This window comes from Anser brachyrhynchus (genome assembly GCF_964034855.1).
Source record: "Anser brachyrhynchus genome assembly, chromosome: 21".
NCBI lineage: Eukaryota > Metazoa > Chordata > Aves > Anseriformes > Anatidae > Anser > Anser brachyrhynchus.
The window spans coordinates 6,850,242-6,877,580 of record NC_137714.1 but is presented as its reverse complement, the minus strand read 5'-3'; the positions used below and the strand labels follow the sequence as shown (position 1 = coordinate 6,877,580).

General features: G+C 45.7%; 1 protein-coding gene across 3 annotated transcripts; it reads right to left on the bottom strand.

Annotated features, from left to right (window-relative positions):
- Positions 1-32: 32 nt before the first annotated feature.
- On the bottom strand, positions 33-26,827 carry ATAD3A (ATPase family AAA domain containing 3A). Of its 3 annotated transcripts, XR_013941311.1 has the most exons (17): positions 26,564-26,825; positions 26,392-26,468; positions 25,644-25,745; positions 24,056-24,115; positions 23,623-23,692; positions 22,396-22,561; positions 21,604-21,673; positions 17,355-17,510; positions 17,090-17,146; positions 16,057-16,182; positions 13,576-13,700; positions 11,352-11,403; positions 10,508-10,578; positions 8,326-8,493; positions 7,525-7,633; positions 771-904; positions 334-469 (listed from the first exon to the last, which is right to left on the bottom strand). XR_013941311.1 is itself a non-coding variant. In XM_080563712.1 (16 exons), the coding sequence occupies exons 1-16, from the start codon at positions 26,778-26,780 to the stop codon at positions 290-292; spliced, it is 1,806 nt and encodes a 601-aa protein (XP_080419838.1). In that variant the 5' UTR covers positions 26,781-26,823; the 3' UTR covers positions 33-289. The 3 variants fall into 3 exon arrangements, 2 of the variants coding, with proteins under 2 accessions (XP_080419838.1, XP_080419839.1); XM_080563712.1 differs by lacking the exon at positions 771-904 and having other exon boundaries at positions 33-469; positions 26,564-26,823; XM_080563713.1 differs by lacking the exons at positions 334-469; positions 771-904 and adding an exon at positions 4,209-4,465 and having other exon boundaries at positions 26,564-26,827.
- Positions 26,828-27,339: the final 512 nt, after the last annotated feature.

Below are 27,339 nucleotides of genomic sequence, written 5' to 3'. Positions count from 1 at the left end.
AGACAGGCCACACAGACTAACAGAGTCACCAGTGTTTGAGCAACGGCGTCCTTTAATACAGTTGTTTCTGCCTTATTAAAACCTTTTTTTTTTCCTCCCCCTCTGGTGCGTCCTTAAAACACAAACTCCCAAGTCAGACTGAGGCAGCGCTCCCTCCCCCTTCCTTGCACCCAGGGACACATTTCTCACTTAACACATGATTCCACCCAACATTTGCCCAGGAGACCCTCCCGCTTTTCTCCCGCGCCACTTCCCCAAACACGCTGGTCAGAAGCCTGCAGGAAGCTTCTCACACCGCTGTTCCTTTGGGGAAAGGCAGGAGGGGGTTTCTGCCGGCCCCTTTGCTTGCTTCAGCACCCTCTGCTTTCAGCCACTCCATCTTCTGTCGGTGTTGCTGCACAGCATCAGCGACCCGGGCATCGATCATGGCCTCTGTAAGAACGCCGTCCTCTGACGCGTAAGCTGCAGCCTGGAGAGGCAAAGGCAGGAGAGAGGTGAGCCAGGGATCACAAACCCTACAGGCAGTGAAAAGCTGAACTGCTCCCTCTCTTCCTCATGCACATTTGCCCCCACGCTACCTAGCACAACATCCAGCCTTGTTCTGAGTCGCTGGTGGTAGCTGCAGCGATCTGGCTTATCACCATCAGAAAGGATTCCCTTGCTGCAGCTCTACCAGGGACTGAAACAAAAAAACCTGCCCAAGCACAGAGAAAGACTCACGTGCTACGCTACAGACTGTCTCTGGAGTACTAACAAGCACCTTTGCCTACCTGCCTCTGGATCTCCTGGGAGGCAAGATCTTTGAAGAAACAAGGCCACAGGTTCATAGTGCTGAACGTAGCCGGTATGGTTAGGCTGCAGTCACACTCGGCTTGTTTAAATTTCCTCTCCTGCTTTAAAAGCGCTGCACATACGAAGTCGATAAAGTAAAGAGTAAAAGGTGCACATGGTGATTGAACGATTCCATCCAAGACAACAGAAGAGGTTTTAAATACTTACATGGCAGGACTACAATCAGTGCCAGGGTGAACATGGGCAATGCGGCATCTCTAAAGTGACATCTAATACGCGCTAATCCTGCTTTCCACTAGGAAACTCCCCTGCGTCACTTCTGTGCTGTGCCAATTCCCATCCCACACTCACCTGACTGTGGGACCTTCCCTCTTCTAACCCCCCTCGGTCACCCCCCAACTCGTCTCTCTCCAGTTCTGCTTGGCAAACGAACACCTGGTCCTGTTGCTGCTTTGACAGGCAGCGCAAGTTTGAGCGGAGCTCCTTGCAGGAAAGGCCGAGAACTACTGACACCCTTGCCAACCTGCCCACGTTTCCAGTGGCACGTTAGGGTAAACAGGACTGTACGCCGCCTCGCTTTAGCTGCGGCAAAAGGGCTGTCGCTGGTGCCCAAACATGCAGAACAGCCAGGGCTCCGCTGATGGGCGTTACACAGACGATAGCACAAGCACCCGCACCCTAGAAGGAAGGGGAGGATGCCTCGAGTGTGAGCTGAACAACTCATCTCCAAGGTAACAAAGCAACTCCGAGCTGCAGATTTCTATATCTGGTTAATCCCCGTGCGAGTGCCCCTGCAAGCGACTCCATGCTGTGGTTCCCTGTACAGCCCTGCTAGAGGGGAGCGCGACACAAATAGGGTGGGAGCCCCTCCAGCTTCTCACATCCAGGATGCCTGCCCCAAACCAACAGCCCCGAGGTGTCCACATCCCTCCTTCCACAGAGCCCTCGTGTCACGGATAGTCACGCACCAACCCTTCTGTCTGCAGGGCATTCCCCGAGATCCTGGTTAGGAACAGGAATTTTGGCTTTCAAGACAGGCAGAAGTGTTTCTAAGGTGTTACACGCGGGCCGCACGAATCATTAGCAGTGAGAAACACCGATTCTGAGGTTTGAGCAACGAGCTTTACTCTATCCAAGTTTAACAAGTCTGCAAAAGCATCGCTGCGAGAAATCAGTGCGGCCATTTCATCTCCTTGTCCAGCGATGTGGACGGGAGGGAAGACAAACCCCGGAGCCAGCTGTTGGCCTGCGCAGCACCCACACGGTACTGGGCCACCACGCGTGGTTGCACCTGCCTGTCGGATTACTGCAAGCTCACTGCAGGAGGAACAATCGGAGTCATTATGTCAACAAACGGACAAAAGGTTGCAGCGTTGGTTTCAAGCTCCCCTAGCTTACGTGCCAGCCCCTACCCCACAGCCCTTTTTGGAGAATAGGGAACGTCGCCAGGCAGAAAAGGTCTTACTGCACAAATCACGTGTAACCGTGGAGTTGGCAGGCGCTGGTTTTTACTGCAAGAAGCATCAGAAGCAGACTCTTCCCTGTGCAAATCCTACGTAATCCTTCCTTAAGGCAGAAGCGACGACTTAGGCTAATGCTCACGCCTTGAGTTAGCGGGTAAACACCGGCTGCAAGCAGGGAGTGCAGAGGAATAGAAAGGAGCCTGCAAATAGCCTTTGCACAAAGGCACTCGTCCTGCGTGCCAACGCAGCCCTCCAGCCAGAAGGACCTGGGGGGTTTAAAAATGGAGTGAGCGTTCCTGGGCCGTGCGCTGTATGCCTCCACAGAACAGAGAGGATGTCTTCCCTTCCTCCCTGCCTCTGCATAGACCATAAATTTAACTGTGGAAACTCCTGCAAAGCTGTGCAGTTCACGCTCTGTTGATTTTCTCAATGACTTTCTATTTTTAGAAAGCCTCAGGCCCTCACTGTCAAGAAAGCAAATGGGGGAAGCAGCTGTCCCTTCTGGGAGTAGCTTGCACACACACACAAAAATGGTTCTGCGCCTCATTTATATTCATACCTCTGCCTCCTGCATGGACAAATTTTAACCCATTTTTTCCCAGTGCAACCATTCGCGTTTTGTAACTCGAGCCCAGTGAAAAAATAATCTGAAAACAAAGCATTTTGGTGGAAGCGGAGGAATGGATCACAGATGACAAGCACAGCTTTAAATGACCCAGTGCTTCATTTCAGCCAAGAAACAAGGTTTATTTTTACATGGCCAACAAGCTAATCTGTACCCTTTGAATCACATTTATAATGACAATAGTCTGGTCAAAAATATAATAAAAAAGATACCCCCTAGACTTATAATGTCCTTCAGCTCAAACACTTCTGAAACATTAATTCTTCCCATAACCTAGTGTGGCAGAATACCTTTTTTTTTTTTAAACACAAACAAGACTCAGGGAGCAAGAAGGTATTTATATCCGTGGCACAAAAGGCGAAGAAATGACAGGAAGCTCACCTCTGTCGTTACCACTGGGACATAAGACTCCTGAGAATTCTTTTGAAGTGATGCCAAAGCAATTTTCCAGAGGGTAGGGCTGGGAATAATGAAAAGTTGCTTCTTTGACATTTTATCTAAAGCCTATCAATGGGTTCAAGCTCAGGGTGCAGAACTTGAAAGTCTGCACAGCACTGTAATAGATCTGACGGGAATTTTAAAGTGTGTAAATGCATCTAATCCGTGCTATATTCCTGAAGGATTAGATATGGAGAATGGAAAAGAACAAGGACAAAAGGGAAGGCACGGTCTTCTGCAGGAGAGATTAAAATGGATTTCTAGCATGCAGACTATTAGCTGTGCCACAGACAACAATATTTCTCCCAGCACTAGAGGTTACACTCTCTGCTTTTCTGCACTTATTTTTTTTTCTGTTTCAGGACAACCTGAGCCAGAGTGAAACAACAGCGAACCAGAGCTTCATTTAAGTGGCACCCAATCAATTTCAAACCCAGCTTAGAGTGAAATTAGATGTACGAAAGCTGCAGCTAGTGCTTGGGCTTCTAGCTTAACCGAGATGTTTATGTTAATAGCAGTATTGGCAGAGCAATCCAAAAGCATCTTCGTGGGAAATGACTGCAAGGCCACGGGACAGCGAAGTGGCCACGTGCTGTCATTCCAGTTTGCTCTTTGGTTAAGAGCTGATGGCTACGATGGTTTCTCTCCAGCTGGTTCCACACGTTACCTTTCCCCAAACCACCTCTGAGGTTCAGTTCTGGCCATGAGATGAGATCAGACAGGCTATGTAGAGCCGATGTAGGTCCCAGCATCTCAAAACTCTATCAAGAATATGATAAACACCTTCCTGCCAGCTTTTTACAAGAGGTGCTCCCTGCCCGTTTCCTCCAACAGCTCTGCAGACCTGGAATAGCAGCGGGAGCAGCACCACGGATGCCCCACTACCTTTCCTAGAGCTACCTGGCGGGCGATTTGGCTAGGTTTCATCACATGGAGGTTAAGACTGGAATTGCAGGCAGCAAGGTCTCAGTCAGCTTGAGGTAACGGTAGGACAGCCCCTGTGGAACAGAACGACACTTCACCGCAGATTAAGCCTGACATTCTGCACCCTGAGCATTCGTCTCTGCTGTCCAGGCACTGGTTGAGGTTTTGTTCTCAGACAGCTCCACAGAGGTGGAACGCTTGCAGACAGCAACACTGAAAACGACTGTTGGAGGAAAAAACTAATTAAGAAAACACACACACACAAATCTGAGGTGAATTAAGTAACAGGCATGTTGCAATTAAGCCTACACTTTGAGGATTAGCGCCAAGTCGCATCAGGGCACAATGCAAAATAACTGAAAACAAAAGGCAAACAAAACGCTCCCATCCAGCTTTGTGCTCCAGCATTCACAATAAGCAGTTTTCACTACGGCTTTGTGCTGTAATCTTCCCCAGAATGGGTCAATTGAATCCATTTATTAAACAGAGACCGTAGGCATATTGTATTGCAGCAGCTGTTGTGATGAGCCTATCTAAAAAAGCACTGGAAGCTTAAATGTCTCAAGACATAATTGTTTCAAGGCAGCTGTGAGGACTTCTAAAGAGCACGAGGCTCACGACATCTGCTGTTTAACAGCTCTGGAAGGTGTTACTAAGATCAAAACCAGAACTGTAAGAGATACCTCGTTTTCCCCTTTTCTTGGCTCTTCCTGCCTTCTACCTTCTCAACTTGTACAACATCTCGAATGCTTCCTGCCTGTGCTTTTAGCTTGCCATAATGCTTTGGGGGAGGGCAGGAATAGCAACTGCAAGTAGGGAAGAGAGGGAAGTCCAGATCTTCCTCTTAACTAGAAAATCCTCAGGTTAGTTTCCTTAAAGCTCCCCACATCCAAGAGAGACAAAATTTTGTCCAAGTGGAACAAAACCGTGGCTTGAAAACGGATTAAGTGCGTGCTACTCACATCGTGTTATTTCCTGCATCAGCCATCTCTGGCATGAAGCATCTTGAAAATCAACAGTTCAATCCTACAAGAGTTTCAAAGACCAACTATTCCGAAATTAGCAGTCCTATCGGTAGCATACTACCACTTGACAGCTGCTGCATCCAGCTGAGGACAGTCTGGTAAGCACTGCTTGAGCTAGACGTGCTGGCTCATACAGCCCCTGCATACCCTGACCTCGCGTGTGCCAAGACAAAAGTGTCACTATGCGGTGAAGTCGTCTTGCCAAGCTATTTTTAATTCTGTTCAGCTCCCTGACCCAGTTCATAGTACGGCCGTACAAAGAGGTGTGCTAGCACAATGGGAAGGATAGCAGAAAGGCAGGAATAAGAGGCAGGACTACCACTGCCAGAAAGACTCAAACGGCAGCATTAATCCTTCCCTGGTAGGAGAGGGCATTGTAACAGCTCGTGTAACAGGCTACCTGGTAAACCTGACCCAGGCCCCAAAACACCGACACCACTCAGAAGATGAGGCTGGGTTAAGGGTGCTCAGAACATCTGCACAGCTGCGATGAGCTCTGCTCACGCAGAGGCTTTTAACTGCAGCTCCTGCAGTGCCATACCCTCAGTACTTTGCGTAGCAGGAAAACACAGGTAGGTGTTCAAGTCTGGCCAGAGCCAGAAGCCAGGGGGCCAAACGTGGCAAAAACAAAGCTTCTGTACGGCTCTATGCAAGCTCCTTGACCCAACGACTGAAGAAGAGCCTTATGGTAGCATTTAGGATCAGCCTAGGGCAGCATTCAGTGCAGAAACCTTACTCTTTTTTGGATGCTCTCACAAACCTGCTAGTGAACTGTATCCACCCAGCCCGCTCCTGAGGAAAGAAGTCCATGTCTAGCCACCAGCTGCAAAAAGGCTGTGCTATTTTAACACTTACCCATGACACTTTTCTTGATCAACAAAAGGACAAGATATAAAGTCCCTTGATCCAGAACACCGATAACTTTGATTGATACAGACAAAGCTTTTTGCAGATTCTGCTTCAAAACTGTTCTTATCTTTTTGCCAACTCTCTCCTGCTTTTTGCTTCCTCCCCTTTTCTCTCTTTTTTTTTCTCCTTAAAACGCTCTTTGACTGTCGTATGACAGCATAATCTTATGCAATTTTATGGAGCCCCCCCTTACTGATAATCCCGGTGCTATGAGGTACATTTTAACAAGTAATCAGGGCAACAACACTAAGGAACGTCACCCCCACCTTCCCCTTCCTTCAAGATCACTTAAAGGATAAATTTTAGAAGCCAAGGTCAATTCTGGGGAGGAATGACAAACCAAGAGAGTTGAAAAGGTTATAAAATGCAAAGGATCATTTTCCACAACTTTTAATTACGGGAAATGTGTGGCAGCAAGACCTTTCACATACATGGATAATGGGGTTCTCTTCTAAATAAAGAGACAAAGAATTTCTACAAGAATTAGGAGGTCTGCTTTCTCCCCTACAGCACTGTCACACAGTTTAAAACAAATACATTTAGTCTTTACTCTGGGTTTCAAAATCAGAAGCCAAGAAAAAGCATAGCTATACTTGGAAAAAGTGAAGCCACAACCTACTTGTTCTGGGAAAGGCAAATATGCCAAAGATTCTAGTCCTTCTTCCATACCGTCAGCTCTCCAGAGCCGTTTTTGAACAGATGCTAACTGGACACTACGGCAGTCCATCTAAAACCCATCGACATGCACCAGCTCCTTCTGAATCTCAAATACCAGTCAAGCATCTTGCTGAGTTTCTTGACTGAGCTGGTAACAGTACTAACCTGGCACATCTTCAGGCAGCTAGAGAACAGATTTATTTTTTTTTAGTAAAGCTTTATGTACATTTTCAGATGACAGCACACACTTCAAAGTGTGTTTCAATAATACAGAATCCACATGAGAAAATTAAGCAGCTGTGTGCTAACGTACAAACAAAGAATAAAATGAGGGCAATCAGCACTTGAATGACTACTTTGGATCTCAGCTCATGACTTCCACAGGTAAAGACTAGAAAGGAGATTTGCTTTCTGTAGCTTAAAAGGTGAAAAAAATGGTAGTGAGAGGAATACATTCACTAAATTCAGTGGGATTTCCCCACTAGTGATTATAAAAACTCTTCCGGTATGTGAGATAAATTATGCGGATGTTCTGACACCCACCTCAGAGCTGGCAACGTTCTAGTATTACTGCAAGGACATAAGGAAACTTTGAGAGTGATTCAAATTCTGAGACTCCAAAACTCAAACATTCAAGCCTTCCAGAAAGTGAACATAACCCAGGAAGCCCAGTGATCAAAGCCCTACTTACCTGCCACGCCACAGCGAGCTGAGAGATCTCTCGACCAGACATGCCCTCTGTCAGCCTGGCAATCTCTGAGCACTTTTTGCCATAGTCAAACTGGGCCAGCTTCAAACGTCTGAAAGCACAAGCACAAGGATTACTTTACATGTAGCCACGTGACGGGAGGAGGGGTAAGCCAGAGGTAAGTTTTGTAAAGAGCAACATGAAACTGAAATCAAAGATCAGGCCAGACCAACTTCTATACAAAGATCCATCCTGAATAAAGGAGTTGATAGAAAGCCTGATTTTATGGCACAAAGAAATGTGTGTACCTGGATTAAAACTAGCAAAGGCAAGTGCTTGGATATGAGGAGTTCCAACAGTGCCCATACCTACATTATTGCCTCCAACGCAGTAACAGGTCTCCTAAGTTTTGAGTATATGACAAAGCATGGCATAAAATTCTAGGATGGCACCTCACCCCATAACAGGATGGCAAGAGGCATCTTTCCAGCTCTGATCTGGATGAGTGGTTTAAACTGGGTTTACGCATAACGTGACAGACAGTAAGACCAGCCAGATTGCCTTTCGGTTTTATTTGTAAGATAATATAACTGTAACCCCAACACTTCCAAGATCAGATACTGGAAACTTGCTATCGATCATTCAACTTCCTGGAAAAGTTGGAAAGATGTTCTATAGCCTGCCACATACAACCAGAGATATTTCCTCGAAAAATGCTACTTAGAAATACTGAAAAAATACACAGGAGACAAACAACAACAACGAGAATCCTGCAAGGGCGAAGAGTGCTGCAGGGATACTCACTGTTTACCCTCTGTAGCTGGCTTCAAGACATGCCTGTCAAAATACATCCTCACAAGCCGCTCCCGTTCTTCTAGCTGGGGCAGATCAAAGTTCACCATTTCATCTATTCGGTCGTTGATAGCCCAGTCGAATTGCTCAGGCTGGTTGCTTGCTAAAACAAGCATAAACCTGGAATTATGAAACACGAGAAGGAAGATTGAGAAACATGCAAAAACACATTAGAGGACCTGTCTGAACATCAGGAACCAGCATGGCCAGTATCAAAGACCTGACGCATCTAAAGATTTCTTAGAAACAGCTTTGTAACAGCATTTCAAGCCACATACTAAAATGCAGCACAGTTTTAAGCTATTTACAACTGAAATGCATTTAACTCAGTACTTCGCCTTTCAGTATCAGCCTTCCCCAGCCTGTCCCTGCTACAGAACCCTAAATAATCATTTTACCCACAATCAACCTCAAGTTAAGGGCATGAAACATTTCGGAAGAGTACAACCTCCCACAGACCTCCAAGTCTGAAACCTTGAAACAAGAGTCAACACAGAGAGAAGTGTTCTCTAGCATGTACGTATCTCCAACTTAAATCCCACTTCAGGGATCTAGCTTCAAGCTGCTAGCTGCACAGCACTCTAGAATCACAGCAGGACTAAAATCCTTATTATGAGGGACTGCCAAACTGACAGCCTACAGCACAACTGGAACCCCAGCCAGCTCAAACCATGGAATGGGTTCATCCTGGCCTAAGGACAAGGGGAGTTAGCCACTGCTGGGCATGCCACTGCATGGGGAGGTTGTTCTTCTGCAGCAGCTGGCAAAAGTTCACTTATTTCTTTCAAGGAAGTCTGAGAACACCTTCCTGCTACAAGTCTAACGTGTGCAGAAGCAGAGGCATTCACAAAAGGTACTGTAATATAGTGGTGGCTTGTTTGACCAAGCGTTGCTCCACGCTACAGATGTGCCAGCTTCCAGGTCATGCTCTCTCCTGGAGCATTTTGAAGACAGGAGCCCTTTCTTTTGCTTCGTAATGCTGCTTTTTCCCCATGTCAATTCTACTTTAATGCCTTAATTGATGTTACCAGCTTAATAGTGCATTATAATTTGAAATGGGCTTTTAACCACAGCTATTGGAATATTGACGTTCTTGCAGTCTATTTAAATCCAAGTCTACAGGGGGCTGTGTTCTTTGCTGTCATTTCTGAAGATACTTAGCTGGCCCATGAGCCACACTGGCACGAAATCATTCCTTTTCTACTGACAAGAAATGCCTCCAAACTCCTGCAGAAACACAGCTTAGAAAAAGCATTGACACCCACCCCGATATTCAAACCTTTCCCTTGGACATCTGGGTGAGAAGGATAAAAGCAAACACGCACAGTCAGATACCCAGCAAGAAGACGCAGAAAGTTCTTTGGGAAATGTAAGCCAGCAATTCACAATTCCTAGTGCTCAGTTACAGTGGTAACAATTCACTGGTACAGCCAAATAACAGTACTCCTCAGGGTTTCTCCAACTCAGCTAGATTTACACACAGTTAGGCTTGTGCCAGTAAATTCCCATTTATGAATGCAGGATGCCTTACTGCCCAAAGCAGCAATAAGGCTCTTTAGAAGCAAAATGCAGTGCATGAATCATGAGGACGTGTTCATTCTACTAGAATGGTTCACGATCTAAGTTAGGGGCAAATTAAACATCCGTGAAAATGACAGCCTTGCTGTTTAGAGCGGAGGCATGGCACCCAGGAGCACCAAAACAAGCATGCCCAGAGCAGTGCTAAGGTACCCTAATACCAGGGGAAAGGACTGCCTCCTTACCACTCCCTCTCACTGGCTTGCAGAAGAACTATAAATCTGGTCAAAAACGTAACTTTGCCAGATCCACAGTTACGAAATATTACAAGTCTAAAAGGAACCATTTCCTAGAAAAAGAGGGAAAACTATCTGAAGCTAAAAACTTGTACATCTTGTAAAAATCTGTACCTTATGTACAACTCTGAGTTCCATGTTCCGGGAAAAGATAAAGGAGGCATAAGCTGCATTCGGTATATAAACTAAGAAGGGAATATTCTGTGCAAATTTTTCAAGCCCTTAGTGATATGGATCAGAGGCTTCCAACTTTCATTTGCACACCATAGGCACTTCCTGGCTTTCCTCAGCTCAGGAAAATTGAAGGGTTGGATACTTACTTGTTGCTGTGCTGCCCTGTTCTGTGCAGGAATGCATTTAAAGTTGCTCTGAGATCTTCACTGATTTTCTCCTGCAAAGAAGAAATTCAAAGACAGATCAACTGCTTGGGACTCGAGAGGTCACAGCTTTAAGCAGCATTATTGACAAAGTGAGTTTCGTTATTGTCAAGCATTTGCATTAGACTCCAAAGCACTGTAATAACTTGAAGGGAAAAAACGATCAATTTGTATACCCAGGAGAAAAGTTAGGAAGCAAAGCTTCAGCCGAGAGGTTAAACATTTGCCCAGTCAGTGATTCCCTTGATTTCAAACCCAATGCTCTAACAATGGCCCAGGTGGCTTTCCCTAATCTAGTAAGATACCTACAGGATAATTAAAGTAATCTTTTAGGGTTGACTCTTCAAATAGACCACTGGGGTTCAAGTAGCAAGGCCAGATTCAGTGCACAATACGGTAACTTATTTTGGAAAAAATACATCTTTTTTGTGTGCGCTAATATAGCTTTGTTAACACGGTGAAAAACAGCTTGGTTACAAATACATCTCAAGATACATAGTTATTTGTACAAAGCACCTCTTTCCTACTGCCCGGTCACCTGCAAACCCCCCAAAAGATATCATCCATGTCTTTTGCAGGAAATTCCCACGTCAGTCTTGAGGTGCTCATCCCATTCAGCTGTAAGAGGCTCGTTTCTTGTTTCTGCATGACTTAACTGAGTACTGTGGCACCTTCCAGTTTTAATGTTCTGTCTGTGTAAGCTGGCTGATCGGGTTAAACAAGAAGGCTGTGGGCTGGCTGGCTAACTGCAGCATGCACAGATAACGACCACAGAGAAAGTACTTACTGTTGCCCTCTTCCGCAGAAATGCGTCTGCTTCATCCACAAAAAGCAAGAGGCTGTAAAAAGAAAGCACTACACAGTAATAGGAGACAGGTAAGTGAGGCTCCAATGGCTCAAGGATTCTCCTGTCCCCCTACCTGACACCCACACCTGTGACCAGCTGTAAACCCAAAGGATTACACAAGCAATTTCATTTCTTAAGGCAACATTTCTCATCTGAGCTGCAGCGACTTTCTGGTCGCATGCTCTTGGCCCATGCCAACAGTTAAGAAAGAGGCGTTAGCTTAAGACACCTTAGGCCATAAACGACTCCAGGCCTCTGCAGTTTTGTTTCCTGCTGTTCGGAAGCAGGCTGAGCAGAAGCAATTCTTGGGCACATGACCTTAACCTCCTCCAGATTTTTAAATACAGATGGGAGAAAACAGTTACCAGAGAAAAGGCATTTTCATGGGCACAGTTTGGCCATGGGTTTCTATCTAGCATTGCTGGCATGTTCCTGTCAAGTCTGATCAGATCTCTGAAACCTAGTGCTGCTCCCCAGGTACTTATGAGTGCTTATTTTAGCATTACTCCTATCTAGAGGAGTGTATGCAAGGCTACAAGGCCGAAACAGAAGCACAGAAGTCTTGTTGACAGTGACTTCTTCCTGCCATGCTTCCTTATGCCATTCTGAAAACCTGCAGAGTCCTCCCTTGCACACTGTTTTGCTATTTTCTTGAGTTTTTCCTTTCTAAACCACACTGCCAATAATATAATGGTTTTACTACCTGTGGAGAAGTGAATTAATAAAGTCAATGAATAATTCACGAAAAAAAATTCACTTACAACCCAGGGGTAGTGCTCTTCCCAAGAGACCAAGCGTATAAAGATGTTTATCAATAACAGAACCAAGTTGCTCATAAAGCTGCCACAGCTTGTATTACTTTCTTGTCCAGCTTCAAATACAGCTTTCTTTCAAGGGATTTCAGGGCCTCTTAACATCTTTTATTCAATTCCAGTCCTTCTGAAAATATTCTCAGCTACAATCTCTGCAGAGAAGCATCCTCTACCCCTATTGCTTTAGCTAATAAAGCTAACACAGCACTCACCAACAGCTAAGATTGTTGGATATCCAGAGTAAAGGCTGCTTAAATACTGCATGTTACCAAAGGTTAGAATACTGACATATATGGACACAAGTAAACCATCTTACAAAGGTGATGATCAAAGGTATCTGGAGTGTTTAAAGTTCTTATAACGCAAGTTTTTGATGAGGACAGAATAAACTCAGCCAGCATCCGTAATCTCCTATATCTTCCAACTTCTTTTTCTAAGCTTACTTAGATTCTTACACCTTTCCTTCTACAGCTCATCAGGTTAAGAGGAGATTATGGAGTACAAATCCTCAGGACATTTACTCTCCCCTTTAAAAAACAAACTTGCAGAGTAGCAGACGGAAATATCTAGGTGACAAATGCAGCAATCTATTGGATTTTAACAACCTGGCTGGACAAACAGCTCCTCAACTGCCTTTGGACTACAGAAATCAATTTACACCCATACACACCCTTAAAAAAAAAAAAATCAAGGAGTCAAGTTTTAGCCTTAGTATGAATACTTGTGGTTGTTTTTTAAAGTTGACCAAAAAAATCACAAGTGGCTTGTGACTTTTACCTCCACCTAATGTCGATGCCTTTAGCATCCATCTCCACCTTATCCTTTTTTCTTATATTTCTCTGCTTCTGCTTGAGGCTCAAAAACTAAACAGAAGTCGAATCCAAACACTACCAGTCTAAAACCTGCACAATTGCAGCAGGGAACCTAACATCCAGGGAGTTTAAGCACCTGTTTGCACCTCCACTTGTGCTAATGCTGAATGCTGTCAGAACAGAAATCCCTCTGAAAGACATGCAGCCCAGCCTTCAAGCGTGCAACTCCTCTCCACCAGCGCGGGGAGAGCAGCAGAGAGTCAAGCTATGGCTGATCTGGAAACTCTGAAGTAAACAAAAAAGGTTTGGTGGAGCAGAAGAGCAAAAGCTTTCAGCCTTTTAAATACTACCAAGCAAATACTACCAAGCAGCAAAAATTCACCCATCCTAGGCAAACTTTGGATGGCGTTATTCCTGGTCAGCGTTGCCTCATCTGTGCACGAGTATCATTCACACGGATCAGGGCTCTGAGCTACATTACTGCAGTGAGCTTCTTTGAGCAAGGAAGCACGTTCAGGGGTCAGGGGAACCTCTACTTACCCTCTCCTACTGGTGTTTGCCCAGTCGAAGAGCTTATGCATGGCAGTAACTCCTTCCCGCCCCATGGGGGCAACATCACCACCTGTCATGATGGCATAATCCATGCCCGAATGCACGGCTAATTTCTGGAAGGAAACAAAACCAAAGGGTTAAGCACTCCCTTTCATTGCAAGACCGTAAAAGATGAGGAGAGAAATAAAAGTTGCTTAGATCTATCAACATGCTTATTTTCAGACGGTGAGTACACTCAAAGAAGAGAATACTTCTTTACCACTTCAGTAGCGTGGGGGCAGCTTTCAGCATTGCTTTGAAGTGGAAGGGAAGACAGAAAATTAGTTTTGTGGCAACGCACGAAATTTTATCAGCAGAAGGCACTGCTGAGAGCGCTTATATCTTCATCTGTAACTCGTGTTGTTTGTTCCTTCCACTCTGTTCTTCATGGTCTATTTTTTAATTTACTTCCCCCGTGCAGCAGAACCGGGTTCTTTTCACTAGATGCTTAACTAATATAACTCAAAGTTGTATTGGTTTATTTATAAAAAAAGTAGAGTGAAACGCTCATTGAACCCACTGAGTATTCAGACAAAACAACAGAACTTTACTACCGTGTTTTTAAAACCTGCCACAACTCCTTAGTCTGGTGGGTACTAAACAAAGGGGTTTGATGAAGCTCCTGAGGCACACTGGAAATATCTCCCTTTAGCTTCAGGTATTTAAAAAAAAACAACCAAAGAAGCCTTTCAAATCTGCGCTTTTTCAGCTAAGTCACGAAATGCAAGCCTGCCCATAAAGCAAGTTTGACAGGAGACAGCCAAAATTAACTGAGAACATCAGACGAGTCTACGGCTCACACTGACCGAAGTTTGCTTAGGCTGCCACGCCACTGCAGGGCAGAATTACAGCCTCAGGAAACCTCCCTCTACTTCAGCCCCAACTAGTCTGCCAAGGGCTATGTAACACGGTAATTAAGCTTCCAGCTTAAAATTCTTCTCCATCTCACTGCGACACCTCAGTGGTGAATCAGCCCGCAACTGCCTGTGTCTGAAAGAACAGGCATGGCGAGGATGTGAAGCCAATAAAGGGAAAGATCTCCATCCTCCCTTTCAGAACGGTTCACAAACCAGCCTCCAACTGAGCCCTGCCACGGTGACAGACAGCAGGCTGAGTTACACATCATCAGCTGACCCAGAGCTGGCTATCCAGCCCTGTGAGTCAAAGAAAGTCATCTGAAGGTTAAAATGAACAAGTCAACCCACGTAGACAAGCAACAGCTCCAGCAAAACATGCTTAGCTGAACCCAACCAATTATCTGCTGCGCAGCAGGAGGCAGGGAAAAAAAAAAAAGAAAGCTTTGCTCTGCGTATTAAAACCACCCAGCTCCTGCTGCTAATGTTTAGTGTTTTACATCAGTCCAACGAAGCTGGGAGCTTTGACGGTTATATCCAAGTGTTTTCACATCTGTCTCAAGAACCCTGTCATATAGCAGGAATACTTACAGCTGCAGACCCATAAAGCTTTGTGCTGCAGCAGTCAAAGAAGGCCAGCACACTGTGACACGTCGCCTTTTTGGAAGAGCAGTAACAGCAAACTGTACAGTTACTGCCATTAACCCAAGTGCCAAAGCCACAGCTCAAAAAACAGTCGGCTTCTCAGGGCAGTATTTGCTCCCCTCTAGAGCATAAGTGTCAGATGCACTCAGCCCTTTCCTCACTCTTCCAACCTGTTCCAATCCTTTACAGCTACCACCACCAGCCCCTTGGAGTTTCCATGCTACTGGGTGTTAAATACACTTCTTCCCCTTTCTCCACTGCTAAACACTTTCCTCAGCTCTTCTTCCTTCTTCTCTTTATGTTTCTGTTGCGATTTCCTAGCCCTGCCCCTCTCTACTGGCTTCACAAATCCAAACCAGCTGGCAGACTCTTGGAGACAGCAGCAAGGTATTGGGCTACAGGTTTACGTATTGACAGGGACACAAAACTCAACTTGAATCACCAAATCAAACAAGTATAGGGAACCTCAGATCTACCGGGCAAGCACTGATAAGCAAGTCAAAAATCAAATCCCACCTCAAATCCATGCAAACACCATCCTTGTGGAACATGTGCAAAGTAAAGCCATACCTATCTCTTCTTTCACTTGAGGATTAGTAAGCGACAAGCGGGAAAAACCCTGTTTAGACAAGCGTATATAATTAACAGAGGTGGAAACGAGACAGCAGGCTGGTGTTGCAATTTCACAAGTCACAGTTGCCAAGTGCCTTTTCCAGATGGAAGGGCTCTTCTGCCTACGCTTAGCGCTAGAATCCAAGCAGCTGCACTAATTTGGAGCTGGAGCAGGTGGACGTCCTCTTCCCTTCCCAAAAGGGAGGCAAAACCACAAAGGTCAAGTGATGGATTTCAGACCACAGAGGGTGCTTAGGACCTCGTAGTTTTCAGAGCCCTCTGCAACATAACACCTTGTCAGAATCTTGGCAGGGTTTACCTTGGCAAAGAGCGTCTTTCCAGTGCCGGGGGGACCATACATAAGAATATTCCGGTACAGGCTTTTGTTCTTTTTTGTATTTCTCGTTGCTATGGCAATATCTCTCACACGTGCTTCTAACTGTGGCTGTAAGAAAAGAGTTAAACTTAAGGAACAGAAAGTACCAAGAGACCAGCATCTACCAGCTTCACAGATCGGTACCAGCAAGAAGTTGGCAGCACTCCTACAGTCTCAAGCTTTTAAGCCTCAACTTCAGCTGCTTATTGCTTTGGATTAGGGTCGTTTCCCTCTGTATATCAGGATTTACTCAATTTCAAGTTTTGTCCACTTGACTGCGGTTCTCTTCTATCAAGCCAGGAAGCAGTGCAGTAACTGCTCTAAGAAGTGCTAACACCTCAACATTCACTTCGTCCTGGATGCTCTGGGAGGGATATGTCAAAACATAAGCGGCTCTCTGCAGCATTAATTCTTTCATTTCAGTGATAAACATCCATGCTCAACCTCATTACTGCCTTTATAGAGGTACTGGGAGAAAGCTACTCCTGCAGGAGCGTTTTCTCTCAGCAGCCTTGAGCACTTGAATTTGCCTGATATCAAGGAATCAAAATTCAGAATCAAATACACAGAGGCAGCCCTAATTAGCAAGTTGAGAACCATTCACAAGATGGGCAAGTGCACATGCTGCTGAGGCTTTTGGCCTACAAGCAGATCTAGGTTCAGTAATATTTCACAGATTAGATGAGACAAGCAGAACTCTGAATATTAACATGCTGACTACAGAGAAAAACTGCAGCCAGGCAAGCACTGAGCTAAGATTTCTAACTGCTTTGCACAGAGGGAAAAGAAGGTTAACAGAATTGTTAATGTACGTCACTGAACGCAGGAACTTATTTATGGTCTCGGTGCCCCAAGGGTGATAAGTCTTCAGAATTACTGGAATTACAGCGTTGGAAGCGTCTGTACGGTAACAGCTTTTCCTATTGAGATTCAGAAGTCATCGTTCCAGACCAAGATAGCAAAAGACAGTACTCACACTGAGAACAACTCCTTCAAGGGCATCCTGAGCCTTGCTGGTAAGACGCTTACCAACCTAGAGAGGACAAAAATCAATCACTCACGTGTAGAAATCAACCACTGCTTCTGAAACTCAATACCCCCAAATCTTATATAAAATGGCAACGAGATCAGCTCACCTGTGCAGTCTCTAATCGTATGTTTATTCAAAGACCCACAGAGCTGTAAAAGGAGTTTTGCATCCTCGTGGCTAAGAACAAGACAAAAACAAAGCTAAACTTTACCTTGATAGGATGCTTAAGTGCCTCCAGCACAGTAATACGCGAGGTCTCTCTCACCAGGGAAGGTTTGCCCAAGCGTGCTTCTATGTATCGCCCGGCTACTGCAGTGGCATTCTTGGCAGAGTAAACTCCCACTGCTAGCAGGGTTAGGCCTGCCACCTGGAAAGGAAAGGGGTGAGGATTAGAAAAAACTTATAGTAAAGCAACGGTGGACATGTGCAGTAAGTCTTGTGGTAGGGAACTATGGTTCAGTACAGATGCTAGCAAGCAGGATGGTTTTTTTGTGCTCAGATGTTTTATTAATGTTTACACAGTCAAGTTCATTTCTCCACCCCCCCTTTTTTTTAAAAAAAGGTATTCCGTGCAGGCACTTAATAATAATAAGCTGGAATAAACCAGGTGCTGCCTGCCAGACCACCCCCTTCTCATGCATGAAAACTTGTGCTGAACTGAAGATGCCAAGGGAAACATCCAAATTGTGGCTGCCACCAAGGACAAAGGGGCAGATGCTCCCAAGTGAATACACACCAATCACCTGTCATAACACAGGCAGAAAAAGCTGTGAAACGAGTACAGAGACCATCAGGGTATAAAAAATGGATAGTAAGGAGAAAAACAGGAACGGATAAGGTTATGCATCAGTCACACAGACATTCCCACAGCTGAGCCCTAGAACTGTCCCACACAGTAAGCCTACGACCCACGTAAGAACAGTGGTAGCACCATAAATGCGGCAGTAACATCAACACAGCACCGTACACTAGTATTTTTGGTAAATACTGGTACACGAGAACTGCTGCTGTTCAAAAACGCTTCCTAGAACTCATTTTGAATAGGAGACAGAGAAAGTAAGTGCAGTGACAGCAGAGGCCAAAACCACTTGCTGAAGGAGAACAGTCGTGTCAGGTCCAATACAGAAGAAAAACAGGTACTCAAGAAGAGTTTCAGAGCTAAAACCACCATGGGAATTACCACCACTGCATTACAGTGAAAGATGAGGTCTTTCAGAAACCCTAGAATGCGAGACATTCCCATCAATTTGTCAGTGAAGCAGAAAGACTCCAGACTGCTCTGTGGTTTATGGTCGCTGCTCAGCTCAGCGCTAAGTTGGCTCACATTAAACCAAGCAGCCCTGCAGGCAGCATTTTCCACCATAGCGAGCTGTCAGAACAGACAAGGAGCTGTGCTGACAATGCTAAAGACATTCCAGGAGGTTCCTATGACTAACATCTCGGGATAGGCAGGATCTGAAAGCAAGACTTCACAGAAATCTTTAGCACGTATGGGATTTTCTCCTTAAACCTTGTTCCCAGAGACTGAAAGCACTGATACCTTCTATAAACCTTTAATTCAGGTGCACAAACATAAGCCTCCCGTTCCACCTGTTCATACATATCTAATGTAGTCAGTTGCTTTACCGAAAAATCCTATTCAACTGAAAATGCAAGGAACAAGGGGTATTACTTTTAAACTGAGAGGTGTTTGGGAAGAGGCCAACTGTTCCTCACCTTTCCGAGTATAAGGAATCGGCCGTGTTCAGCTCACAGCTAGATGCCAGTGATTCCTACCAGAGCAAGCCCAGGTAGACAAAAGGGCAAGCTGCAATTGCTTTTGGAGTGAGCAGGCTTCTGCTACAAGTACAGAACAAGGTCAAAAAGCTCAAGGACAACAAGGATGGCATCGTTCAATAAACCATGAGACACCATCTGCTCAGACGTGCAACATACCTGTGCTTTGGATGGAAACACGAAGGGTTTAGAGCTGGAGGCTCTAAGATACAAAGAATAAGATGAACTCTGCACCTGATTCATCTCAGCTTACAGGCATTTGGAAGACACAAGAGACTCCACCTTTTTAGCAGCCTCCCTCTGAAAGCAAGGTACCTTGACAAAGACCTCACGTACCCTTGCCTCATCTGCTTAGCAGCAAAGTTAGGGGTTGGTACATCAGATCCATCCAGGCAGAGGGAAGTTTATCAGATTGACACCCACGTTACAAGATGCAGAGAAAAAAAACAGCTTGGAGATTGACAGCTACATATCAAAATGGGAAAATTATTCAACTCACCCTCCCGGAAGAGCCCAATCACTACGCCAGCTCCACAAATCAGTCTGATTACAGTGCCTATCTGCTCATCACGAAGTATCCAGCAAAGGAAGCAATCTATGCCTGACAAAGTGAATTCCACTGAAAACAAAACCAACTCTGAACAGAACCTTGGGGTTACACAGATGGGGAGAGGTAGGAAAAGAAGCAACCCTTACAGTAGGCAGAAATAGATGAAAATCCAGGGCTAATTTAGAGGAAGTCTTAAAAAGAACTGGCTAAATCTTGCATTACAGCATTCTTCAAAGCAACAGAAAATGTAAGAGTTTGGGCTGTGTTACCTCCTTTCCAAAAATATATGCACTCTTGGCATTATTTAAAAAAAGTCCCAAATTCACAAGACAAGAGCTCGTCAGAAACAAAAGTGACCATAATGCAGGAAACTGGTATCTGGGTCAAGAGAATATGCAGCTAAAAGCACCAGGCAGTAATCTTCAAAAGGCTCCGGATACTGCAGGCACTCCAGGTAGGGCCTGCTGATTACAAAAGGATCCACTGAAAGCGTGCACTCACTCAGACAAAGCATCTTTTGTGCCAGCCTCCCCGTATAAAACTGGCTGGCGGAGCAGATGGTTGACTGATTTCAAGCAAATTGTCCATTTTAACAAGCCACGCTCCTAAAACTACTTTAGCACCGAAGTTTTGTTGTAAGTAGTGCCGTGAGAGACAGCCTTACGTCAACATGAGGTAACTGCCATGCTCTTTCCTCCCGTGAAAATAAGCTTAGATGGCCTTTAATCAAGACACACAACACTTCTACAAGCGATCTCTACATTTCCAGCTTATCCATAAACAACATTTTTCCCCCATGATGAGGAGATGCAGGCGCCCAAGACTACACCAAAAATATGTCAGTCAAGGCAAAGAGAGAGGAAGAAAGCCCATCATTAGCAAGTGATTAACGGCGTTACTCGTTTTTTAAAAGCATTTGCATTTTTGCTGCAGTGAAAAGAAAGGAACGCTCTCCTTTCAATATTTACCCAGGAAATCTTGTGTTATTCTCCACTCCCTGTTGTAATGACAGGACGCTGTCCCTGGTGATCAACATTCAGTATTTATATGCTCATTACTCCCCAGCAATGCTTTCTCATAAATTAATGGGATGAAGATCAAGGAGAAGAGAAATTTTACAATAAATATGGGAATTCTGAATGCAGATGCAGTGAGAACTCCCACCAGGGAAGAGGCAGAAGCCTGCGTGTTCAAGTTAGTGAAGACTGCATGGCAATCGTTGCATAGTAATCATCCAAATTCTCCAGGCAAGACAAAAAAAGAACACAATCTTCCCCTTTCATGTCACTATCTTGTATCCCTCGTCTGGAGCAGTGGTCTCCAAAGCATCATGCATGCATCCCAGGGGGTATGAAAGACCACCCACTGGGGTGCAGAAAGAAAATATATACATTTGTTACTGTAATTCCAATAATTTATAAATAAATATACCTGTGGCGGGGGAACACTGTCAGATTTTGTTATTATTATTTTTTACTTGTGAGGTGTACACAATGACAAGTTTTGGAGAACAGTGGTCTAGAAGAAACAACCCCCTTTTTTGTCCACCAGAGATCAACTCTTACACATTGTCAGTGTTTTCCGTAGTATCCCTAAAGAGCCATTTCCAGATTGCAGTTTAACCAGAAGACATCAGCAGGAAGGAGCTGGGATTAGATCACTGTTCCCACAAAAAACACCGCTTGCAAAGTAGTCCTACAAAGCAACGTTATGCGTTTGATAACGTTCGTTACCTACATACTGCTGCCTTACACACACAAGGGGCAGCAAATGCTAGATCAACTGTGAACAAACGCTAGGAGGAAAAGAAGCATACTTTTTCACAGAACCTCCCCCTGTTACCTGTAGCAGCAGGCAAACCTTCAGGCAACGTGTTCGTTAACGTGGTGGTTCCTCGAAAGGCAAGACAATTCTACGGGGCTGATCAAAGCCAGAACTTTTATGTGACCAAAGATGAGAATTAATTAGTATAAAAATCTGGAACGTGGTATCTCCTTAAATTAACACTGCAAGACAGCACTAAGCAGCACATTCGTGCCATAAAATTTCACAGACATACCACAGCCAGAAGATAAGTTTTGCATACACTTACACAGACTTTTCTGGAAGCTATCAGTACATGACACAATCTTACCGTGGCTGTAACTTTATCCCAGTCTGTTACAAAAGCACGAAATCCTTCCCCAAAGAGCATTCCAGCTGTCCTATGGTAACAAAACATCAAGACAAACAGGAGAGAGAAGAATTTTGATGACTGATTTGAAACAATTTACAACAGTTTTATATTCTATTATGATCTTCTTTAGAACCAGTCAAAACAAACTGAGGGCTCACCTGGGAACTCAAACATGAACGAGCACGTACATACATTTATAGTCATCTGATGTCTATACCTGACCTGAGATTAAATCCAAAAAAGCATTTGGTACTAGGCTGATTTAATATATTAAAGAATCAGCTTAGTGGTAAGTGATGCGTTGTAATCTTTAAATGAAAAGCTCTTTCTATTCAAAGGTCTCAAAGTACCTGAAATTTACAAATTTAAAATTCAAACGCCCACCCTTTGGAGACGCACGGGTTTACTTTTATGGTTTATGTTCAGAAAATGTAAAGAACTCAGTTTTCACAGCAACCAAATCTCAATCTTACTAAACACAGGTTGAAAACATCTGTTTTCAAAACTGTTTGAAAATTGTACAAAATTCATAGCTCTGTACTCTCTTTGGTTCACACTCAGATCACAACGTACCAAGACACGTTAAAGAGAACCTTCTCTTTCAACTAACTCCTATTGCACAGAGCACAAAGCTGTTCAGTTTTAATATTCCTCAGAGCTTAGAGGAATAAACAGCAATGGTTTCCTACATGGCAGGGGAAAACTGCACAGAAGCTAGGCAACCACGTCCTCCTGTTGGCTTGCACATACTTGAGGGACTCTAGCACAGTTTGGCGATGCTCAGCAGCTTTTAAGCGTATCTGCTCCCGAATGATGTCTGCGTTCTCCCGCTCAGCCTTGGCACGGGCTCTTGCTTCTGCCTCAACGCGCAGCATTTCGTTCTTATGCCGTAGCTCCATCTCTCGCTCCACAGTAGCTTTAAAAAAAAAGGAGAGAACAATCTTTTGGGCTGGCTGAATCCCAGGCAGCAGGTTGGGGAAAGATGCATTGACTCATCCTGGCCTCACCACAGCTGTGTGTGGTCCCACAGCCAACCAGTACAGTATCAGAGAAGACAGGCAAGGAATTCTCCCTCGGTGCTCAGAGGGATCACACACCAAATAGGTGTCCCTCTCCAGAGAGGGCACTGCAAGACAATCATAAATCTGTTCCGGAAACCTGTTACCACAAAAATTGCTTAGGACAGACTTCAGCCAGAGAGCTAGACAACATGGGATAAAGCAACAGAGAAGGAAAAAGACAGTGCCTCTGGGAGGAGGTGGGGACCTCAGGAATGAAATCTCCTCCTCCTCCAAGGTTCACCCCTGAGCTTTGTTAAACGGTTGCTACAATACTCCAAGGATACTGATCAAAGCCCAGAGCACACTAGATGGCAGCAAGGAGCAGACAACTCGGCAGAACACGTGCGTGCAGAGCAACTTTCTGTTCCCACTGGGTCACCTACAAACCGCCTTACATTTCTGACACTCGTGGCCTAGTGGAGTCCTGCTGGCTCTCCCAACCCAGTGACTGCAGCAACTCCGTAACAATGAGAAGAAACAAAGCAAGTTTCAGACTAAGGTGTCATTATTCACCTTTTATTTTTTACAACAAAAAGCAAATAAAGGTTAGGTGACATGGTTTTAACCACTACTCCCAGTAGCTATTTTCTCTCTCTTCCCTCCTCAAAATTGGTTCTGTTTTAGATTGCTCCAGTGTAAGAGCAAGATTTCACTGCAATATCAGGAGATGCTGATAGTTTATTGGGAAATCCAAGTACCACAGAGCAGCCATTTAGTACTTCACCCACTTCTTAAACTGATTTTTCAATCAATTGGCGGTTCCAGTACTACTGGGATCTACCTGCTGTTTGCCAATGTCACATTAGCACGTGCCCCGTTGTGACGTGGAGCCAATACAGACAAGGAGTCAAACACCAGAGCGGAGACCAATCTGCCCACCCACTTTGTCAACTGTGAAAGAAAAATTGTAACTTACCACGCCTCATGGCTTCCTGTTTCTGTACAGATTCCTCCTGCTTCCTCAGGTTCTCCTCATTAGCAAGTTGCTGGAGGCAGAGGTGACAGCAGAAGATGCATTAAAGTTGTAAGGACCCAGTCACTAGGTATTGATGTAAGCTTAAGAATATTAATTGCTATCAAGAAGCTGGTACTTAGGCTGAACTGCATTCCTTCTGCTCCCCATCTCTCAGATTCACATTCATAGTCCCATGTTCTTAGCCACTTGGTTCTAAGTCCTGATCTTTGATTTGTCTGGCCAGAAACACTGATACCAAGTGAATAGTATGGATGAAAGCAACTGTGTCAAGCATTAGCTACCTGGCCAGCATGATAAGGCACATTTCCAGACCTTTGACGTAAGAAAGCTACTATTCAGATCCCAGCTGGGTTAGAGAAGGAAGCTACCATACCTGCTGTCGCATCTGTTCATCATAGCGCTGCCGTGCCAGTTTGTCCTGGTATTGGGCTCGCTGGAAAAAAAATAGTAGTCAGAATAAAAAGATTAGGCACTTGAAAGAACCTAGTACCATGGGCAATGATATCTGGAACATGCAGGGGGAAAAAAAAATAAAGCAGACACAAAGGAAAAAAAAATAAAAAAAATCCAGGGTTTGAAAAAATCAATGGGCAAAGTTTGGGACAAGTTTCCTCAGCCAGCTCCATAAACTCCTCTATGCTGAGAAGTCTAATAGTCTGACCTCATTTTAAGGTATGGCAGATACAAAAACAAAGAACAAGTGTTCTCTGGCCCAGAAAGGGACACCTACTTACTAGGATCAACATGCCTTCATGTTCTAAAACATAGTACCTGGGCTGGCGACTGCAAGCAATAGAAGTGTCCAGATACATACTGCCTGTCAGATAAGCTCCCTTCCTGATCCTTTTTCTTGTCCCTCATTAGTTTCTGTCATCAATTTTCCACTACAACTGGCAAATATATCTACATCATCTAAACTCAACAGAAGTGGTCTGAGGGCCCCAGTCCACCAACGAGGACTGCACAGTGGGTGATATTATTCTCCACTTCAAATATAGAGACACCAGAACAGCTTGCAAGTTACCTCCTCAATAACTTTACGTTAAAGCATGGCACTTCAGAAACAGATCACGATCAAGTTGGCTTTGACTTCAAGTAATGCCCTGTGATCTGCAAGAATCCAAGCGCTAACTCGTGAACAGACTGCGAGGCCCGCTTCCTGAGCCGGCCCTGTTCAAAGTCTAAACTCCGACAGGATAAAAAGCAACATGTGCCAATCCAGTGGTTCTAGCTCTATTCCCAAAGTGAATAATCAGTTAGAATCAATCAATCCCCTACTTTTCTGTCTTTTCAAAGTAAAAAGCCACCATATGCGAGCTATTAGAAAAAAAGCTAGCTTAAGTTGCCCCGATTTCAGTACTATTGCCACCTCAGTCACTCATGCTAGAGCATAGCAGAAAACACCTACATCACTCACAACGCAGCCTCCAGCGGCTCACAGATTTGCATCGCTTCTCCTTTGTTACTTTTTCTGTTCAAAATATTAAACTTGGAAGAAATAGAAGCTGACCAGCTACTTAATACCGAAATCCAAATAACTTGAGGCATTTCACTGTCCAGGGTAACAGTGCTCAATAAGCCAATAGTCTACAATGTTATAAAGCCATCAGCTCTTAAATACAAAGTGTCCCTCAGGTTGTTCATCAGCAGTTCCCTAAAAGTTCCTTTAGGGGAATTTCAAAGAGTAAAGAACAAGAGCAAGTGCCATTACCTGTCTCTTCGGACGATACCAAGGTTTTGGTACCAAAAGTTCAAGTAGACATAGGTGCACGTAACTACAAATTAAATTCATCATCACAAAGCCGGGGTAAAAGACAGGCTCAGCCAGTGAGTGGCCTCCCATTTACATCTGACTGCCACCCCACCACCATCCAAAGGGGCAATTCATGCAGTGTTTCATTTTCCACATGGGAAATACAAACGAGGTCTCTTATCAGTTATCTTCCTCCCCGTTCCCTTACTGCTTGATGCTGTTTTGTCTCCTCACTGAGCGTTTTTCGTCTCTCTTCTGCTTGTACCCGTATCTGCTCATTCTTCAGTTGTTCTATGGCAGCTTCATACTCCTGGTAAGATAAGCAGATAGTTATCACAAACGAGCTCAATACATAACCCTAGGGAGAAAAGATGATGGCAATCATATTCCAAGTCACAGAATTAAAGTGATTCAAAGAATCACAGGATCACAAGCGATGCGTTTGTTATCAGAATGGTACCCTCCAAAACCAACCAGTGACAAAAGAAAGCTAAAGTAGGATTGTAAGAAGATTATAAGAATTGTGTAGCTTGATGTTTAGCGATTAAATACAATTTAAATCGTACTTTCCAGAAAAAAAAAAAGTGAAAAAACATGATAAAGCACATGCAAGTCTCACTTTTACCCAACTACTCTACAATTCCCTGCAGAAAACCCTCACGACTCCCTAAAAACAAGCGTGGTATTGCAGGATTTACAAACCCACTCCAGACACGCCAGTTACCCAGAAATAGGGGGGGGGAAACCGTGCTGGAGGAGGCACCAACCCCGCTGCACTTCGCCTCCCAGTGCTCTCATTCCTCCAAAGCAAGCACCCCCCTTGCCAAAGCTAAACCCGCAACCTAAACGACTTCGGACCCTCGGCAGATCGCCGGATAACGGGGCTCCGGCTGACGCCAGCCCCCCCCAAAACCCGACGTTTCCTCGGAAGGGGCCGGCGAGCCCGCCGCGCGCACCTTGAGCTTGGTCTGCTGCTCCAGCTGCAGCGTCTGCTCCTGCATCTGCGCCAGGCTGAGGGCATCCTTCGCGTGGCCTGCAGGAGAGGGCAGGGGCCGTTAGCACCCGCCGAGCCCTCCCCCGGGGCCGCCCCCCCAACCCCGTCCCCTTTCCCCCCCCCCCGTCACCCACGGGACGCGTCCAGCTCCCGCGCCGCCTTGGCCGCCCGCTCCAGGCCCGTGGGGTCGAAGTTGCTCCATTTGTCCTTGGGCGGGTGCCGGTCCCCGGTTCCTCCTCCCCCACCGGCACCTCCGGTACCCCCCGGGGCCGGAGGCAGGGAGACCCCGGCCGCGTCCCCGCCGCTCCCCCCCGGGGCCGCGCCGCGGTTGAGGCCGAAGAGCCACGACATGGCCGCCTCCTCCTCCTCCTCCTCCTCCGCCCGGCCCCGCCCAACCGGCAGCACCCCGCCGGCCGCCCGCCACGCGCCGCTCCCCGCGCCCGCGCCGCCCCCCGATTGGGCCCGGCGCCGTCGCGCGGGTGACGTCGCCCCGCCGGCAGCCAATCGGAGGCGGGATCGGGGGGCGGAGGGGAGGGGCGAGGGGAGGGAAGGGGAGGGGCGAGGGGAGGGAAGGGGAGGGGAGGGGGGACCCGGGTGAGGACGGGGAGAGGGGAGGGACAAGGTTAGCAGGGAGGCGTTCCGCCCTAGCAACGGGCGCGTGGCGGCGTTGCCATGGCAGCGGCGCGGCCCTGGGGGCAGCCCCAAAATGGCGGCGGGGGGGCCATGGAGAAGGGAGAGACAGGGAGGGGAAAAGAAACATAGGACCCTAGAATCATTAGGGTTGGAAAAGCCCTCCAAGATCGTCTGGTCCAACCATCATCCTACTAACCAATGTCACCCACCAAACCGTGTCCCCAAGCACCACGTCCAACCTTTCCTCAAACGCCCCCAGGGATGGTGACGCCACCAC

Excerpts from the sequence above, each read along its gene's own strand:
- ATAD3A (XM_080563712.1), bottom strand. The coding sequence starts at position 26,780 with ATGTCGTGGCTCTTCGGCCTCAACCGCGGCGCGGCCCCGGGGGGGAGC. Across the intron at positions 8,494-10,507 it reads ACAGGGCAGCACAGCAACAA|GTTTATGCTTGTTTTAGCAA; the intron begins GTAAGTATCCAA and ends TCATAATTCCAG. Across the intron at positions 7,634-8,325 it reads CCAGCTACAGAGGGTAAACA|ACGTTTGAAGCTGGCCCAGT; the intron begins GTGAGTATCCCT and ends TTGTGCTTTCAG.